Source organism: Bombus flavifrons, chromosome 3 (assembly GCF_040668555.2).
Source record: "Bombus flavifrons isolate JBK064 chromosome 3, iyBomFlav1_principal, whole genome shotgun sequence".
Classification (NCBI taxonomy): Eukaryota; Metazoa; Arthropoda; class Insecta; order Hymenoptera; family Apidae; genus Bombus; species Bombus flavifrons.
Window position 1 is genome coordinate 11,309,883 of NC_138444.1, and position 21,059 is coordinate 11,330,941.

At 41.7% G+C, this 21,059-nt stretch overlaps 1 protein-coding gene across 3 annotated transcripts in view; it reads right to left on the minus strand.

Annotated features, from left to right (window-relative positions):
• Positions 1-1,745: 1,745 nt before the first annotated feature.
• Positions 1,746-21,059, minus strand: part of fng (Fringe glycosyltransferase) — a 126,217-nt gene continuing 106,903 nt past the window's right edge. For all 3 annotated transcript variants that reach the window (XM_069110380.1, XM_069110379.1, XM_069110381.1), the window contains 3 exons: positions 8,857-9,022; positions 5,822-5,907; positions 1,746-2,556 (listed from right to left, as the gene is read on the minus strand). In XM_069110380.1, the coding sequence (XP_068966481.1) occupies positions 2,499-2,556; positions 5,822-5,907; positions 8,857-9,022 (310 nt within the window). In that variant the 3' untranslated portion in view covers positions 1,746-2,498. The remainder of the gene's footprint in view (positions 2,557-5,821; positions 5,908-8,856; positions 9,023-21,059) is intronic.

The window sequence follows — 21,059 nt, forward strand, 5'->3', positions numbered from 1 at the left end:
AAAATAGATAGAAATATGCCTATAAAATATTCAATGAAAACTCGCTATAATATTCAACACTTTACCGACCGATAACCGATTAATCAGTTTTTTGTCACCGACCGATAGCCTATTAATCTGCTTTTTTTCGCCGATGCTTACCCACCGATAGCCTATTAATCGACTTTTTGTCGCCGCCAATCTTTCTCATTATTCGAGCAGTAATTTGTTATTTAGTACCAAGGTACCTTGCTCAGTTGCGTCGGTTGCGTTGCTTTGTAAGCTCCCACAGTTTTATACCAATTTGAAAAACGTGCCGTTCGCGATAAACGAAAAGAATCGAAAGATTGGAGAGTCTAAACGGAAACAGAGCCGGCGCCAAGGAGAATCTGCGCCTGAGATGCCGGTCGGACGTGCGTATGCCGTTGAATTGTTGGCGGTCGGTAAAGTATTAACAGACGAAACAAAATTTCCTTTCTTTCTTCCACCAGCTGTTTGTAAAAATACGAATCGGCGTAAATAATCGTAGTCACGAGGCAAGCGGTTCAATGGATAAAAATTGAAACTGAATTCTACTAGTTGTCCACGTTTCTTTGTCTCCTCGTCTTTCGAACAAAGAAGGAACGCTGGCTATTCGAAAGAACGAAGATCGCATCCGATTTTTCCCGAACTTATATAACGCACAACCGGGCACAGAAACACGAATCCACTCACACCCATTAAATATCACATGGTACGACCATCTGCTTCTTTACACGGGAGACTAGCTTAAGGTAATTCCGTCACGCGACGACGAGAATGTCGCCAAATACTCTCTTATCATATGGTACAACCAATTCACCCGGCGTTATCGATCGAATGGATCTTCCGCGATGGAAGTTTCGCCGCTTTCGACGACGCGGATCCCAAAAACGAAGAATTCCTCGTTGCTCCAGCCGCGTCGTCGAAAACGTTCCAACTTGCAGCGATAACTCCGGGTGTTCCATTTTATAATTTCCATATATACAAACGTCAAATATGTACTCCTTATATACAGTGGCAATACAATAAACTCCACGAACGATAAGAGAAATGTTTCCCGCGAAATATCTAAATATTAAAACCAACTTCTTTTTTTCTCTCTTGATATTCGTTGGTAGAATATGCGAAAGTATACGCAAGTACGAGATTACAGGAACGAGACTCGCGCGACAGACTGTTAAATTAAAGAAAAGATATTCTTTCGAGAAATTGCGCCGTTGTTACTGGAGCAACAAAATAAAAAAGAGCAATCAAATATCGTTACTCTTGCTAATTGTAAGAAGCGCAATAACGCGTAGACTGCGGATGTTCATGCGTTTCGTAGGAAATTACATAGGTGAAGAAATGCGTAGAATACGTATCGTGCAAAGACGTGTGAAACGTGGAAAGTAGCGTTCTTCGCAACGTTTAATATGTTTGCTTAGAAGCTACTCTTGCAAATATTTTCACGGAAATGTGAATTCGCATAAGTATCCGCGTTCTAATGATTATTCGCGCGTACTTTGACTTTCGAGGGAAGCTCAGCGTTCTTTTATCATCCTTCGTCGTTTCTAAAACATAACAACCGTATACCTAACCATGCTGCGTTATTTCGTTAATCGTCGATGCCTGATTACACTCATCCAATAATAGAAATTTTATATTTCGGCAAAGTACGAGAGTACACTTATTAAGTATTAGGTTGTCCGAAAAGTGTCTTTATTCTACAGACACGTCTTTTACAACAACCTTACAACAACTAATCCTTAGTTTGATAGAACAGAATGGATCATACGTAATTCGATAAAATAATATAAAACGGAAAATGTGTCCATTATTTCCTTATAAAGCGAAAGAAACTTTTCGGACGACCTAATAGTACGCGCGATTTCTCGTCTCGAAGGTACGCGATGGCGAACAAAAGAAAATCTAAAATTGATATTCTTCGAGTACCGGCAACTTTCATACCACCTACTTTTCACCGCGTTACCGATAATTACTTACCTGTATTATAGTATAATGTTCGTTCCATGGTCCAGTGAATCTTATTTCACAAAATTATCGTATTTTTCTGTCCTATCGTTTACCTTTCAAATTTTCATTTGCCCGTCCCGCTCTGTGCTCAACGCTTTGTCGAAACGTCGAAAGTCCCTCGATGGATAACAACAATTGCAGATTGAAATGTACAAATCACAGCACGGTCAAAAAAAAAAAAAAAAAAAAAAAGGGAACTCTCTGGTATTTCCATCAGCGAAGGAAATACATCTTCTAAAGTACGAAAAGTCGTCGATAAAACGTTCCTGCCTGACTCGTAAACGTCGATGGAGCCACGTAGACGCGTATCTACACTTATGTACAAGACGTCGCAACAAAAGGAAATACTACGAGATAACAAATTACAACGATATTAGGTCGAGACGAGGGCCGATCTCAATGGCCAACCGACAACCGACCGTTGATGCAACGGCCGATCGAGCGCATTTCTCTTCTTGTTACGATTTGGATTGTCCGGCTGGTCATCATCTGTGCGGACAATTGGGTACGTGTGGGAACAGATGGCAGTGGATCGACCTGAATCTGTAATTAGAACATATCGACACGTGGACCAGTGTATCTTCATAACGATCACGACGTTTGGTAACGTTGACACGGCTATGGGCGTGGAACGGTGGAAGTTTGAGTGGAACAGCGGCAAATTGGAACGTTGCTGATTTAAGGTTGGAAACTATTGAGATTAGGAAATTGCAAGATCGATCGGTTAAATCTTGCAAGCATGGGAATATTAATCGTTGTAATCTGGAATATTACGATCGAGATTCGGAGAATTGGCATTACAGAGAATCGGAGATTTAGTCAGATTTAGCGACTGTAGGGATTTGCTGTAGTGAAGAGGCAGCTACGTTGAAATTATATTTACCGTGGGATTGTATCGTAATTATATTTGTAATTATATCGAGAAGTTAAAGAGGAAGAAAGGTGTATAGGTTTCGTATGGAAAGATGCGAACGTTCGTTTTCAGATACGAATATTAGTTTTGGCTATAGGTTTATAGTACTAATTTGATTGGAATTAATTTCAAGTTAGTTTTCGTCGGTTTAACCGTGGCAATCTGGAGTATTATTATATCCTGTGAGTTTCAGAGAACTGGCATTTCAGACAATCGGAGATTTGGCCGGATTTAACGATCGAAGGATTTGCTGCAATCGGTAACAGGTAGGTAGAACTACTTAAATTATATCGAGGAATTGCATCATAATTATATTCGTTGAAATAGCGTACTTTATAAAAAGTTTAAGAGAAGTTACAGAGAAAGAAACGCGTATAGGTTTCGCAATGAAAGGTGCAGAAGTTCGTATCTAGTTACGAACATCGATTGGCTATAGGTTTATAATACGGTCCAAAGAGTAATTAGATTCGAATTAATTTTAAATTAGTTTTCGTTGGTTTGATTATGGTAATGTGCAATAATATTACCCGTATGATATTCGAAGAATTGGGATTACAGAGAATCGAAGATGCAACCGGATTTAAAGATCGAAAGATTCGCTGCAGTAAGTAATAAGCAGGCAGCTGCTGTCTAAATTGTATTAAACAATTATATCGTAATTATATTTGTTAAGAGATTATTGAGAAATCAAAGAGGAAGAAAGGCGTACAAATTTTGCAATGAAAAATTCAGCCCTAGGTACGAACATTAAATGGCTATAAATTTATAGCCCATCCAAAGAGTAATTAGATTCGAATTAATTTTAAATTAGTTTTCGTTGGTTTGATTATGGTAATGTGCAATAATATTACCCGTATGATATTCGAAGAATTGAGATTACAAAGAATCGAAGATTCAGCTGCCGTCTAAACTGTATCAAAAAATTATATCGTAATTGTATTTATTAATATGAAAAGAGAAAGAAAGACGTACAAGTTTTGCAATAAAAAGTTCAGCCCTAGATACGAACGTTAATTGGCTATAGATTTATAGTACGGTCCAAAGAGTAATTAGATTCCAATTAATTTTAAATTAGTTTTCGTTGGTTTAATTATGCTTTAATATGGAATATGATTACCCTCGGGGACTCGTACAATCGGGATTACAGAGAATCGGTTTAGTCGAGTTTAGGGATTCCAGGTTCTGAGGCAATAAGGGAGCAACTACGTTCAAATTATATCTTCCTACGAGATCACCGAAAGATCAAAGAGAAAGGAAGGTACAGATTTCACATGGAAAAGCGAGAAAGCATATTAATAGGAATATCGGTCGACTGATTTTATAATACGTTTCAAAGAGCAATTTGTTTCGGCTGAACTTCAACTTGCTTCCGGTTGATTTATTCGAATTACTAGGAAATTCGCCGATCAGCCTTCTCGTTGCAGCAGTTTATTCGACGTGCACGATGGATTAATTTCGAACTCGATGGCGGAGCGAAGAAATATCGGGGCATTAGTTACGTTAGGAGGCACCTGATCGATAATTCCACGCGAAACGAGATCTGTTTTCCTCGGGCTGCCGCTGCGAAGCAGCGAAAGGCTCGTTAATATTCATAGAAACGGTAGTTCGCCTATCTTTCCCGAACTCGGTCGCGTGGCAAGAATAAAACCGCCCGGTGCCTAGGAAAATCGTCGGCTGAAAAAAATGGTAGAACGAGCGGCGAAACGTCTCGAGCGAGCAGAATGAAACGGTGAAAGGGGGAAATGGTCGGTCGTAAAAGGTCGGTCCGACTGGTAATTATAATAAAGTCAATTAAGAGCGCGGCGTGCACGGTGGCATCTTTGTCATTAGCTCGGTGCCCTTCCGCTTTCGTTCGCGCGGGCCGGGCAATTACCGGAGCAATTCGTGCCTTTACGCCGCGCTGTGCAACCGGGTCGAAGAAACGAGAGGAAAAAGACGCGCGCGTGAAACGACGCGTTCCCTCGAAACGAGGGAAAAGGACGAAAGCAGGAAGATCCTGTGGCACACGTAGCTGTCCGCTGCTAATTACTCTTCCTCTCCTCTTCGCCCGACTGCTATCTGTTGTGCTCCCTTTGCCTCGATGAGGAAAAGGATAGATTAGCTCCGTCGAGGCTCGACACCTTCCCGGATGCTTTTGTCGAGCAGGTTGAAAAAGAGACATTAGAGAGCGCCGAGGAAATTGAGGATGAACGCGACGCGGATGGAAACAGAAGACGAATTATCTTCGTCGAGGTACGGAGATGTCGAAACTGTCCTACCGATGGATTATGGTTTAACGTTGGCGTTGATAGTTAGTTAAACGATGGTGGTAAAGATATTTCCACGCTAACGTTACCTCCGGTCAGGCGAGCGGTTTCGAAATTTCATTAAAATTGTACATTCGTCGTTGTTTCTTTTGTTCGTCTACATGCAAATTCGTATATTATCAGATCGATCAATTTTTCGATTTTGTTATTATAGGAATTTGCATGAAGTTAGGCAAACAAGAGGAATAACAGCGAGTGTATTCTTAATTTCGTAATTTGAAATTAAATTTTGAAACCGGTCATTTGATCGGGCCTGGTGAAGTTAGTGTTAAAAATGCAAAAAAAAAACGGAGTAAAGGGAGGATTCTTAGGATATAGGTACCGTGTTGTTACCGTTATACAGATAAATTAAACTTCGTTCGTATGAATTTCTCTGACAACGAGTGATTTATATAGTCGCGGTTCGTGCGATGGAGACCATCCAACTTCCCACTACCTACGATTCTTCGTTCTGACAATAAGAGTTCACGCACAAATAGATAGATGCAATCGGTAAGAGTTTCTTCCGCTGGACTTTTCAATTTCGTTCGAATAAGCAGAGTTCATACAAACGAAGTTTTCTACTATATCGATGTCGATTAGATGGTACCTTTTCGGATCGTCCTTCATGTCGAAACCGTCGATCTTTAGAATATTCCACTCGTCCCTCGGACCTTTCGAGTAGCTGAACGACACCTGCAACAGAAAATCCGTAACGTAAATGAGACGAAGAATATGTCGAGCATAAAAATTGTCAAGAATATGCGATTCTAATTTAGTTTAGAAATCGACACGATTTCACGTTTCTTATTTTTCATATTTTCCATTCTGCAATTCTCTTTTTTCATTTTAATTACGATCGAAGGTGGCATCAGGTACGAGGTCACTGGCAATACCGTAGAAAGAAGTTGCGCGGTGTTTTATAATTTTGTTCGGATAGACTTTTGACAGATTATCGTGACATTTGAGATTGGTAGCGCGTGAATGATCATCAGCATTGAAATATCAAGGGTTAGGTGCTGTTTCGTCGACTGGTATCGTTAATCGATGCTTCGTTACAACGTGTCGCTATATCGGGAGCAAATTACGGCACGCTTGACGCGCATGATCATCAGAAAGGAACGCGATATTGCTTATTTTCGCATTCCAGGCCGAGAATCAAGCAACACGTATTACGCTGGTCGTATGAAACGCGAGACCAAAAGCCCGATCATGTTCTGCCTATGAGCGCTATAAAAATATTTGTTCCGCGAGGCTCGACGATACGCTTGCGTAGCTTACGAGCCATGGAAAATTTCGGTATACTCGTTTTCTACTTCGTCAGCTTTTCAAGAATCTTCGGATTCGTGGAAATCGGAGCACACGCGTTTCGAATGTTCTCGTACATTTTGGCCCCTCGTTCGCTTTAATCGAAACCGATCGGTCTACGTTTCGCCGGGATTAATCCATGAATCTACAATTAACCCACGAATCGATCAATATCTTGTTGTTAACGATCTATCAGAGCGTTTAGATACCGCCGACTGGTAATCCAATTTCGTTGTGTTACAGAATATTATTAACTCTCTGCGGTCCTTTTGGAGTTTTATCGTTGAGAATTATGGAAATTATTAGATTATCGTCCTAATGGGTTGATCTCGATAGTAATTGCTCAAATTTTTCCTCCGATTGTTGTAAATTTAAATAATTTCGCAGTAATTTCAGTACGTGCGATTTTTGCGAACCGATCTGCTGTTGACGGATGAACATCGTCTTCTTATTTTATTCAAACGGTTTCTTTCCTAAACGATAGAAACAGCTATACAGGGTGGTTGGTAACTGGTAGTACAAGCGGAAAGGGGGTGATTCTACGCAAAAAAAGAAGTCGAAAATATAGAATAACAATTTTTCGTTCGAGGCTTTGTTTTCGAGAAAATCGACTTTGAATTTTCGCTCGGTACGCGTGTGGTACGTTACAACGACTCTCACTGTAGATCGTTGTCTCGATGAAAAAATTAAAAAAAAAAAAATTTTTTATTCTATATTTTCGACTTCTTTTTTCGCGTAGAATCACCCATTTTCCGCCTGTACCACCAGTTACCAACCACCCTGTATATCTCGAAATACGCTTCGCCTGTTCACGGTAGAATATCATTCTCGTATTTGGTTCAATTCGAACGGTCTTCTTCATGGTTTGCCATTTTGACGAACCAATTTCATGTTGACAGCTGAATATCGTTCCCTTATTTGACTTGTACGGTATCTTTGTTAAACGGTAGAAACAGCTATATATCTCGAGATATACTTGTTTCTACCATTTATCGAAAAAAAAAACTCGTCCAAATTGAGTGAAATAAGAAAATGATATTCGACTGTCAACACCAGACCGGTTAATAAAAACGGCACGTTGCGTTGGAAGGCAGGGGAACTTGGAAAATGTGCAGGTAATAGCAAATAACACCTGGTGTACGCGACGACCACGCGTAAACATAAGGCGATCACCTGCTCGGGTTGCGTGAGTTAGTTCGAGGGGTCGGCGTTCTCCGGAAGAACGGAGAACGCGACGATCGAATCAATTGGTCATTGTTCGCGTACGAGCGAGGAAAGAGGCAGCAGCAGCAGCCATGGTGATTCATCGCGGGGATTATTCCATTACCCGCGATTAGACTTCACACTGCGACCCGTACGATCTTAATTCCCCTCTTGTGCCCCTCTGCCGTGGCTTTTTTTTAATCCCCCGCCTCGTACCGGATCAATTAATCACCGCCGGTGGAACTCAGCCGAGATTGAGCGCGAACGGTACTCGCTTCGACGAGCGCGCCGCGAATTACCATTTTCAACGCGGAACCAAGTATTTAAGGACTTCAGCGCGGTTAGACAGAAGCAAATCCGTGGAATTTTGCAGAAATATAATTTCGTCGCCTTCTGCTGTCTGTGCGCGAGAAACCTAATATCAACTATAACAGTTTCGACTGGCAGCGTATTTATTTGTCACATTGCGTAGAAACCGTATCGTGTAAAATTGAAGATAGAACTCTGCAACTGTGAAAGTTTGAAAAAGAAATTTGCAGAAATATAATTTCGTCGCCTTCTGCTGTCTGTGCGCGAGAAACGTAATATCAACTATAACAGTTTCGACTAGCAGCGTATTTATTTGTCACATTGCGTAGAAACCGTATCGTGTAAAATTGAAGATAGAACTCTGCAACTGTGAAAGTTTGAAAAAGAAAGTACAGAAAAGGAATAGAATTGGAAAAATGTGAAATCACGCGAATTCCCGACAAAATCCTAGGATTTCGGTGGTAAAGGTCGAAACGATCGAAGAACGAAGAAATTATGAAATTATGGAGCCGTCGGGAAATCGAAATACACTGCAAGCCACAAGTATTAGGATCCTGGGAACTATCTGATTGCAATCACTGCAAAACTCTGATCAACTTTATTTTGTTCAACACTTTACGTCATGAAGTAAAGTACGTACGACACGAATGAATCAACAGGTTTAAAACGAAATATTTAATTGAAAAATAAAAGCAGTGGGAAGCACGCAATTTATATTAACATCGCCATAATATCTATTGTATTTATTAGACGATAGTATGATTCTAAAAAGAGAGCTGTATAATTCTAGGGAATAAAATTCAGTCATTCGAACGTTTCACTTACCTGATCGCCAAAGGTGTCCTTGTTGAGGAACTTCATCGGTTCCAGATGAGAATGGAACTGCTCGACGACTGTGAGCTGCTTCTTCAGCAGATACTCGATAATGTATCCCATCGTCACGTCGTCGGGCAACCTAATTCTGTCGCCCACCGTGATGAACTTCCCGCCTCTGCAAGTAAACACAAACACCCGTTAACCGCATCCACCATGTCTCTCATCGATTACCTGATCAAACGTAGGAAATCGTCTCGCGTGACTGCGTCCTCGCGAATTCCTCCTCTCAATATCGTTCGATCGTCCATCAAACATATCACGTACTACCATTTACGCTCTTTTCTATTTTTTCCTTTTTTTTTTTTCAATTTCTCGACAAGTGGAAGTTAGGGTTTTATCGCGATTCGTATAAACAATTCGTATAAACGTGATTCATATCGCGAACACGTAAAAATTATTTTCGTCGAATCTACGATATTTCGAACAAACGATACGTGCAAATTGCAACGTCAGTTAGAAAAGCGTCGTTTTGTAGTTACAATTATTCCGATACAAGGATCGTCGATCTTTCTACGAACACTTGGAACCTGCAAGAACTCGGCATTCCACCTACGCCCTTTCAAGATCCACAAGCTCCTTTAATATTGCGGGACACGTTCCAAGGAATAATAAACTCGGTTTGTGATTTATTTCAGAAATCTCGAGCCATCGACCGAAATAAATTCCGGGACGATCGCGAAATAAATTAACCGTCCGTGAATACCATTTCACCTGGACCTGGACGTCGGGCCTGTGACGTGAATTACGGAACGTTCTATGGCCTCGGCGCATGCTTTTCATCCTTTTCCACACGGATCGTGTCGCGGCTTTCCCTGTGGACCGCGCCCACCTCGTTCTAGGATTATCCGCTGTTTATGGCCGGTTCGCGTCGGGTGGCCAATGCGAAACAGGGTAGAAAAGAAGAGCGGAAGAGGGACGAGCCTGTCGAGGGCAGCTAGGCAAACCGAGCGCGACGCCGATAAATTCTTCGCCTCCGCGTGTCGTATTCGCACACGCGTGTGCTTGGGTGACCAGGAAACGCGACCAATGCGAGCGGCTGTGTTATTATTTATGGCTATTAGAGACGCGGATAACGTGGACTATGGCTACGTTCTGGCGATAACGTCATCCTACGGGTCGGGTAGAAGTTCATTGGAATTGAAGATCGATAGCGCATAGCGGACAAAAAGAATCGTTGACAGACGAGACTAGCTTCTGCAGGTAAACGAAATTCGAAGTGAACAGAGTTTGGAGTAAACAAACAGTGGTCGTGGAATTCTCTTTTTAATTCCTCTATCGCTTTTACGTCGGAAGTCTTAGGGCAGTTATTAGGAAAAGTATAGAATGTTTGAGATACCAGATTGTTTAAGGTGGATGAAAAATTGCAGCAAAGGATATGTACGAATAAAATCGCATAATGTCACGGAGAAACTGATAAACTTTTATGCTTCAAACTACCGGTAACAATGAAAGACAGAAAGTATTTGAAACTTTGATCTAGCTGGTAAAATCGTATAGTGTAATTTTGTAGCAGATTTTGTTAGGGTGCGGGTAATTTGAAAATTAAATTAAATCAAATTAAAATTAGAAAAGATGGTAAAATTATTTTCTCTCGTGATCAAGTCGGACACAGAAGTCACAACATAGGAACAATCGTCTCGCGTACATGGAGTTTTCTGTGCTGGAGCGCATGAGCCTTGAATACGCAAATTAGCTAATCGCGGAGAGTAGTTTTGAGAAGTAAACGCAATGGTCGAAGAATTTTCCAATCGCGATATCGCGATTGCCTTTACGTCGAGTCTTAGCGTACTTACGCTTTTATGTATCGTTACTAACAAGTTTTAGCAGTTTAGTTTTAACTTTCTTTCAAAGCTGTAAGTGTATACCCTTGTTTGAGCTGCAGCGAATAAATCGTCAATGCGCAAATTAGCAAATCGAGGATGTGAGAGAGGAAAAGGGTACAGTAGAAGATAAAAGAATTAAAATGTTCAGGAAATTTGCGAGAAATTCAAACGTCGAGAAACACACGAAGGAACGCGTTAGAGAAAGCGAATGTAATAACAAAATACGTATAAAAAATACAAGGATATCTGCATCGAAAGTGTGCATTTATTTAAAAGCAACACCTTGAAAAGACCACATACATAATTTCCAAATTAAATCCATTCCAATGTAATGATAAAATGGTCCTGAGGAGCGCAACGATATTTGCATTGAAATTACCCATATCGTTCGTTGAAAACCAACATGCTAAAGACCGCATACTAACAGCGTCAAAATCAGATATCCATCCCAATCCTGTATATCGTCATTCATCGACTTAAATCCACTCTACCGAAACGAAACCAAAATCAACGACGAAAAACGTGATTCGAGATCGTCGACCTTCGAACACGTAATCTGAATATCCTGCCAAAGATCCAGATAAAAAGAAAAAAAAGACGAGGAGGAAAGGTTTTGATCCGCGACTTTTCAACCGGGCGAGAAATATTAGAATCAGATAATGGGAAAGTAACGAGGGACAGTTTAATTGTCGAATGCAGGGGCGCTGGAAGAGGACGACGGCTCCTTAATTTACCGGCATTCCAGGCATGTAGATTAGCCGGCGCGAGCATGTGCACCTGCTGGTCGGTCTGTCGTCGTCCTCGTCCCGCTCTGCGACGCGCCGGAAACTGGTTAGTCGCATTAAACCGAGTCGCCGCGCATTTATTAACTGACCACGCTCGTCTCCGATATCTCCTAGTCCCTAACGAATTTCCATCGATTACGCGATAATTCAGCCTATTAATTGGACGAATACGTTCTCTTTCTCTCTCTCCCTCCCTCTTTCTCTTTCGTTTTCCTCTCTTCGATCTTGGTGGAGAACGCGTGGCGAATCTGTCCTGGTGCCACGCGAGCCTAACACGCCGCGACACGCTTCGACAAGCTTGAAATTATTTTCCATGGCGTGTTCGAAGCGCCTCTACTTCTATCTCAAAGTTGTTGATTCAAACTGCTTCTTTTTTGTACGTGTATTATACGCGAGTTGGTTGATTTACGAGTCGAGAATTTCGATTGACGAACTTAGGGTGCAGGAAGGGTGTCGCTAGCATCTTGAACGTGACGCGCAAGAATTTTGGAAGAAATACTTGCGCCGAATCGATGTGACGAGCCTCGGTTCAAAGATAATTAGATTCTTTTCAACCATCGACACCTAACGCAGACCCAAATGATCAGGCCTTGTTCGTAGGTTCGTTTCGCGACTCGATGGTTAAACGAGGACTCGTTCTTTCGAAGATTCCAACACCGGCGGCTCTTTAGGATTTTTAGAACTTACAAAAACAGTGGCGGATAAAAGGAAATTTAAAATTGATAGGAGTCTTAGTAACTTCTGCTCGAAAAGTTCTTTATCCCGTTAGCAAGAACCATTTGTTCCGTGGTATTGCACATTACATTTATTCGTTGCGTTTATTAAATATAAATTCATTTCGTTCAACTATGGTCTTTGTACACCTGCTCCTTATTTTATAAACTTTCTTTTATCCGCCACTATATGTATATGAACGTCTCAAGAGTCGAACTTGAGCAGTACCAGTTTTTACACAGTTATCAATTTCACATTATCCGGATACATGATTAATATTCAACATCTCGAAAGGGAAACCAGATCGTGCATAAAATTTATCTTAAGGAGACGGCATAAATAACCGCAAATTCTATATACAGGGTGTACACACTTTTAATTTCCAGCGTCTTCCTCGATAACGATAAGTACGGGGAAAAAATGAGGGAGAGAGAAGATGAACGAGTGCAAGTGCAAAGATGCACGCGCACTCTGCAGTTGCGTTATCTTTTTAAACGAAGACCATTCCCTTTTTTGTATAAAATACAAATCAAAGTTTAAAGACACATCGTTACAACAAATTGTTACTTTCTTACAGAGAACCTTTCTTCATCTGGATCGACCGATGTGTTAAAAAACATATGATGTCGTTAAAAGAAACATCGATGACGGTCGTATCTCCTCCACGCGTTCACCTACGCTGGAAGCTAATCGTGTCAAATTACGTTGCACCCGAAATCATTCAACTTGTTCCTGAAACACTTTTCAGTACCATCGAAGTCAAGCGAGATATTTCGGATAATAAAGTTAGACGGCACACCCTGTATAGTAAATAGCGAATTAAAAAAAGAAATGGCATTCGCACTTGTCGCAATTTTACGGAGTTAATTAATCAGCACGTTTTCTGATATACAGGGTGGTTGGTAACTGGTAGTACAAGCGGAAAGGGGATGATTCTACGCGAAAAAAGAAGTCGGAAATATAGAATAAAAATTTAAAAATTTAAAAATTTAAAAATTTTAAAAATTAAAAGAATAACGTTAATCGAGACAACGATCTACAGTGAGATCCGCTATAACGTACCGCACGCGTACCGAGCGAAAATTCAAAGTCGATTTTCTCGAAAACAAAGCCTCAAACGAAAAATTGTTATTCCATATTTTCGACTTCTTTTTTCGCGTAGAATCACCCCCTTTCCGCTTGTACCACCAGTTACCAACCACCCTGTATACATTTATTTTTACACATACACCGACAATTTTTACTTGTCAATAACAAAAAATTGATTTGATATTCTTGATTTTTATGTTATTTCGGCTCTAAGAATCAACCCCTCGGATTTCCTCGCACCTGTAGCCGAACACCCTGTATATACCGTACGTTTCTCCGGAGTCTCACCGTCTCTCGCGTTTCAACGCACGTCCAGAATTGAAACCTTTGGATCGGCTTAAAGTTCCGATTCCTTGAATATCTCTATGGCTGGCGGCAGCAGGCATTCCACTCGTCAAAGTAAAAGGAAAGCACGAAAATTTGGGTGGACGTTGATCGAGCAGCTAGGGCGAGAAGACGCGCGACCCGCGGCGGACATAAATCGTGCCAATTAGAGCGGCGACCGGTAGTCGCGGACACGACGGGGCCGCTTGTATATCGCGCGGCACCTCCTCTTCTCGGGGGCTGCGCAAACGTGAGAGAACACCGACGGACAAATGTCTCAAAGGCTCGCCGCCTCCTCTTGGCCACCTATCGTAGATTTGTCCCATCGGTTCTCCGGAGAAACGAGGATAAATCGGTACGGCGGCGGTGGCGGCCGAAGATAAGGCACGGTCGGTAGAATAAATTTTTATCTAGGTAATTGTTCGAATAAATACGTTATTGTAAAACTTTGCTGTTGCTGAATAAATTTACTCGCGAATATCCCGTTAATTTGTCATTCGGAATTCAAACTTTGCCATCTGTTGTTTATCCTTGCAAATTGCAAATTTATTATTACAAATTGCAGCAAATATAACAAAATCAAGTCGTGGCCATTCGTTATCTATCTACTTGCATGAATAATAATGTAGTATCGTGGACGAGGGGCCTAGGGGGGTGTCATGTCCCCACCCCTGGGGGGGGGGGGAGCGTGTGCATGATGGAGCTTAAACAAAAGATATCAGACAAAAGACAAAGGGTTGCTAAGAGACATAAACGAATTAACGGCGGTATGAGTCGAGAAGTCAGAGAGTGCGGATTGCGTTGTCGAGATAGTGTTGTTAGCGTTGTTGAAAGAGAGTTGAATCTGTGTTGACGAGAGTTGTTAATTAATTATAATACGTTGTTACGATTAGTTCATGTTAAATAACCATTGTTTTCTGTTTAATCCATTTATTATTAATAAACTAATTATTATTATATTTTCGATATTACAATAACTACAGTGGCTGCGAAAGGTATTCGTACGCCATTGTATTCATTGAAGCATTTACATGCTAATTAATTGCGTTACGTACGAACGAACTTTGAGTGCGTTAAATCTCACGCAATTTGCCAATATTTTCGTAGGACAAGAAAAATTCGATACTGTGAAAATGAGATGCATAACCTGATAAAGAAACGCTTTATCTTCTATACGCGTTACAAAATGAAGTTACCGACAAGCGTCCGTACCTTCCGGCTAATCTCAACAGCCACTGAGTGAATTTTCGCCAGATTTTTATCACATTAAAGAGTAAGCTTTGGATATGCGAAACATCGATCCATGAGAAAAAGAAACACAGATCGGAAATATGAATCAGACGCAGTTTACGGATATTTGCAACGCAACAGCGACCTTCTCCGCTGTTTTATTTAGAATTTGCTGCCACCGATACAGCGGGACAATACGATCCCGCCCCCAAGCAATGTGTTTCCTTTTCTTCGTGCAACGTGTTAGAAGTTTTTCGACTTCGCTGTGCAACGATCGATGTCGGTTCACGGACTACAGGACGTTTGCCGAGCCAATAGAAACTCACGAGATCGTCGGTTATATTATTGAAAAAGATTACATGAAGTCACGATCAAAGGCAGGCTGTATCAGCTAATTGGAAAATAAAACCATGTGCGGATACTTTTCGTAGCTTCTTACATTTGACACGCGTTTGTTCTTGCTGTGTGGTACTTTGTCAAAAAGTTATTACGGTTCGTTTAATTATATTCGCCGGAGTATCTTTGTTCGCTCTACGAATACAAAAATAGATAGCAATATAGGCGAAGACGAATAAATTTGACGATCAAATGAAATTATTCGTCATTCACGAATACGATTCACCGAGACTCGTTAGGCTAGGTCGTGAACAATCCGCATTTGCAATGCAACGAGGACTGGCCGGCCCCCGGCAAGAAAAGCAGGAAGACGCGCAGGTGCGCTTGAATAGATAAAACGACGCGGCTACGAAGTTCCCTCTTTCGAGATCCTCGATTACCTCTTTCGATAGCCTAACTCGTTTCATTATACGGTTATCCTATCCTTTCCAATTTTATCCCGTTGTCCAAACTATTAGATTAAATCTTCTGCACGAATCGCCATGCGATAGACTCGAGTTTTCGTTTTCTCAAACGTTAACCCTGCAAATTATGAGCGCATTTTCATAAATCGTTTCCTCCAAACGCAAACGTACGATGAAACTAAAAACGATATCGTCGTCGATACGTGTCCTCAGTCGTCGCTCGTTCACGACAGCCTTTGTTTCGCGAAATTCTCGTTGCATCGACTAGCATATTCGAAACTTCAAAGCAGCCGCGCGTTAATAATTTCACCAAACAAACAAAAATATTAACAAACTGAGACGGCGACTGCTAAAACGAGAAACGTAACGTACCATGCGTTCCATTGCGACGCGATTCCCACCCAATTAAGATTGCAATTCCCATAAACAGTTACAAAGACCATGTTCCGGCTGTTCGAGCCCTTCCAAGATTCCCAAAGCGAAAATCGATCCGCGACGCCGCTCTCCCCGTTTGTTATCGTTCCCCCTACGTCTGACAAAAAGCTTCCCCTATTCCGCCATATTCTCCCACAAGCGTCTCTCTTGAAACGCCGAAAAATCGAACCGCGTAAACAATTTCTTCCCTGTTTGTTCGTAGTGGCGACAAATTTCTCACGCTCGCCTGCCATCCCGAAGAAACGGGCAACGGACGCGCGTCCCATGGAAAATTTCCGCTATGCCCGGTCCAATTAGCCGCGATCTCTTTGGCCGCGTACGCAAAAGTAGCGCGTCTAATTAACGTTTTCCAGGAGTCGATGGTCAGGAGAAAGTCTAAATCGAGGGAACGGCAGAGAGGAGAGGCTCTAACAAGGAAAAAGACGGGCGAACGAACGTTAGCGCGAAGAGAGAAAGAGAGAAGCGCTCATTAGCGAATACCATCGCCGGATTCGAGAATCCACCGTGCCTCTGCCCATCTCTCGGCTCTTTTTAATTGGCCAGATTAGTCCCGAAATCGCGTACCCTTTCCTCGGACCTTCCCTCTCCCTTTATTTTTCTCCGAGTATCTTCATCCTCGTTTCTCTCGTAGTTGACCAATGGTTTCACGTCTTTTTCAGGCGCGTTGCGCGACCGGTCGTCTCGTCGGTCCGTCGTCCGGTGTCCTTTCGGCAGCGCGCCGACACGGAATATCGGCCTCGTTAAAATACCTGGGGCCCGCGACGAAATCGAAATTTTGGGGTTACACGGCAAGGAACCGAAGAGGGGAGCGGAATCGAAGCTTTCCGTCTTCGTCCGGTGCTAAATAACCAAGGACAGATTTCGCTGATACCACCACCGTTTCAGACGATTCCTTTTTCTCTGCCTTCTATTTTTTCTTTTTTTCTTCCTTTCTTCCTTAGTTTCCGTTTATCTCACGGCCCGTTTTTCGCCCTGTTCTCCGAGGCATTCCGGGCGAGCTTCTCGCGAGGGAAAAGGAACGCTTCCGATGACGAGTTCTCGAAACAGGCTTCCTCGAATTTGCTCATCGGTCTTGGACGAGCAGGAAACTAGCTCCGAGCTATAGTTTCGTGGAAAGGTGTGTAATTTACACAGTTGATAGATACGGGTGAATGGTAATTTTAATTCACCAGTTTGGCAAGATTTGTATCCAAGTCTTATTTTTAAGGTTTTATTTAGGTTTGCCTTTTAAATTGCCAATCTGACTTGGATGGGCAAACCGACCTCGAATTTTGCTTTCACGGAAAGATGGATAATTAACGGACCTACGACGAGATGGTAATCTCAGTTTCCTAGTTTGTGAAGATTTTTTTCCGTGTGAAGCAAAGCGTTATTTCGGTTAATTAACGAACGTGGTCTACAGAGGACGTTCTTCGAATTTGTCGATTGGTTTTGAATGGAGAAACTGACTTGGAATTTTGGTTTCGAGAGTAGGTGGGTAATTAACAGATTAACAAAATGAATGGTGATTTTGATTCTCCGATTTGAAAAGGTTTTATTTAGGTTAATTAGGAAACGTGGTCTAAAGAGGCGTTCTTTCAATTTGACGATCGATTTTGAACAGGAAAACTGACTTCGAATTTTTGTTTCGAGGAAAAGTGGGTAATTAACAAATTAACAAAATGACGGGTTTTATTTTTATTTTCATTCTCCAGTTTGGGAAGATCTGTATCCGTGTAAAACAAGATTTTATTTAGGTTAATTAGGTAACGCGTTCTAAAGAGACGTTGTTCGAATTTTACTTGAGAAATAATAAGAAACGAAGAAAAACGTGAAATTGTTAGATTTGTAGGAGTAGCTGATTTTCGCGAAGGGTAATTTCAGTTTTCCAGCTTCGAAAGTTTCGATTCTGACGTACTTGGATTTTTATTTAGATTAATTAGGCAACTAGCGAACTTGAGAAAGAAGGGAAAGTTTCTAAAATAAGAGCATTTTAATGGACCTCGGTGAGAGTGAAATTAACCTGCTGCGGTCTTCGAACCTTTACGTCCCAATCTGGACAGCGAGATCGGAGCAAACGAAAAGAGTTTTAACGACTTTGATATCAAGCCGGAAATCGTACTACCAACGATTATTTCTTGTTTCAAAAAGTGAGAAAAATTTACGAACGTCTCCAGTACCTAGATCGTCGATTTGTATGCAAATTTATTGCGAACGAGATGTAAGCAGAGACTTGCTTCATCCACCAAATATTACAACGAACACTTTGCTCTATAAATTTGGTACATTTTGATGTACATTTCCGCACCTTTCGATTTTTACTTTACAGATTAGCTATAAAATAAAAAATCTTTTTGAAAAAATAATTCACGATAAGTCTCCGTATTACCATTTGACCGCCGCCTATTGACATTCTCGCATAAGCAGATCGGCGATTAACATTCTCGTATAAGTAAATCGGGGACTAAATTGATCAAATGTTCGAAAAGAAACATGGCTGGAAAGCGAAAAGAGAAAGGAGAAACGCGAAATGGAAAAGAGGCGCCACGGAGGGGACGGTTGAGCCTCGAGATCGATTATCGATCCCGCGATCGAGCCACCGTACCGGATGAAACTATCGGCCACGTCGCGCACGTATCGCCACTTCATTCGTTCGGGCCGCTTCGAATCGTTTCCGATCGCCGACCGAACAACCGCCTTAGGCCTGATCGCTTCTCGATCCCGGAGAAAGAGACGCGATGGATCGTTATCGATCGTTCCATGGACGCCCCAACGTCGCTTACGATCGATTCGATTGAGACGTATATTCCGCGATGCGTCCAGTATAAACATCTCTACCATTCTCTCTCGACCATTTCAACGTCCATTTGATTCGAAGAAATTTTTTCATTTTGGTTTCACTTCTTGCACGCTTTGCACCGATAACAAGAAAACTTTGATTATACGAGTGGTATTATTATTACACAGGTAACGTTCCACAGAGTGTCCCAGTGTTCGTGGTACAAATTGCAGCAAGTGAAAATAAGTCGGAAATATGGAACAAATTTTGTTCATTCGGGGCTTTGTTTTCGAAAAAATCGACTTTGAATCTTCTCCGAGTACGCATGCACTTGACTACGTGGCGGTTAAACGAATCACGATCGCTCTATGATAGCAATTTTCGTCGCTTTTTAAACAACAGGGAAGTCACGATCGGAATTCAAAATCTTGAGTTTTTTAATTGGAAGATTTATGTAATACAAGGCTACTATATATATATATATTTTTTTTTTAATAATAACATAAAGGTGTTTCTGAAATCGTGGAAGATGTGAGATACTTTTACCTTTTTGTAAATGATTGTATTGATCAAATGATTTGTAAAAGATGTGAGAAATTACCTTTTTCCCGATTGTATCATAATTTCGAAACACCCTATATTACACGTGAGCTCCGATCGTATTCTTTTATTAATTGAAAATACGTCGAGCATACTACGGCGAAAGCAGGTGAATTTTCCACCATGGAATATCTTCTAAACACAGAAGTCTCCGAGGAAGAGGTTAAATCCGGATTCCCTTCGACGACTTGGTTATTCCCATGCGTGTCACGATGGAAAGCTCCCAAGCTTTTCCACAAGCCGAATCGCTCCTCCCCTGGTACGTATCTTTCTCGCCGCGACAATAAACGGAAAAGTAAAAAATACGACGGCAAAAACTATGTGTCGTCGGTATGGTGAAGCGTAAGGGAGCGACGACTCGATCGATGGACCATTTCCACGCTTCCCTTTCTGGTAGCTGCGAAGATCAACGACCCGGAAGATTAGAAAATCAGGTTAAGACATCATCGTCGTTCCAACTTGCAATAAAAAACGGCGAGGAAAAAACGTATAGTATAAGCGAGAGAAAGCAGAGAAGAAATTATTCAAACATAGTTGGACACCATGCAAATCGATTCCAACTATATAACACGTTAATAAAACAGCTGACGGCTTTATCGTCGCCGTAAAAAGCGGCATCGTTGGTATTTCCTGGCCATCAACGAGCCCGTTACTGTCGTCGAGCGTTTTAATCATCCATTCGCTTCGTTCCTTCTAACCGACCGACATTTTCATAGAAAAACAAATACGAGGCGAACGAGATAAACGGATCCTCTCAAATCCCACGTATCGAAGATGCGGGCGGAGAGGCGAAGATGGTGGACAGGGAAGGAAGCGAAGGAAGCGTCCAAAGGATCTCTTTGATTCCATTATTGCTCGCCTAATTGGATTCCACCGCGTGATCGCGGCCTGCAACGTCTATAAACCCGCGGCCGACCAAACCAATTTGGGCATTCCTACGGATACGTGGCCGGTGGATCCGTCGTCGATCTATAGATCACTCGACCCGGCTACCTGATGGCTCGCCAGCCTGAATTTTCGGCCGATCTCTGATCGTGCAAAAGCCGTCTCGGTATTCCGGCTCCTTCGCTGCTAGACAGAAACTCAATTTTCGAGGGTGGCATCGGTTCAGGGGTTTCATTTCCTTCGGAGAAACATTATGGAGCTATCGATATTTGTCGCGATCCGGTATATCGTTATTCTGGGCGGCTGTGTTTTTTAAGAGTCGATTTAGATCGAACGTCGAGTTATTAGGTTGTCCGAAAAGTTTCTTTCGTTTTATGAGGAAATAATAGACGCACAACGTGTTTTGTTTCATATTATTTTGTCGAATTACGTACGATCCATTTTGTTCTGTTGAGATAAACAGCGAGATATTTCACACACTTGGTTTCGCGTTTGTACGAAGGTGCTCTGTTGTAAAAAACACGTTTGCCAAATAAAGACACTTTCCGGACAACCTATATTTAGCAACTTATCGCGCGTGGGCAGTAAAATTTTGTGCAGCGGTTCGATAAAACGATTCAGTCGAGTAAATTCGTTCCGTTCAATTTTTCTAGTCGAATAGGCTTTCCCAAACCATTCGCTGTCAACTGGCTGAACCTGTAGTTCAACT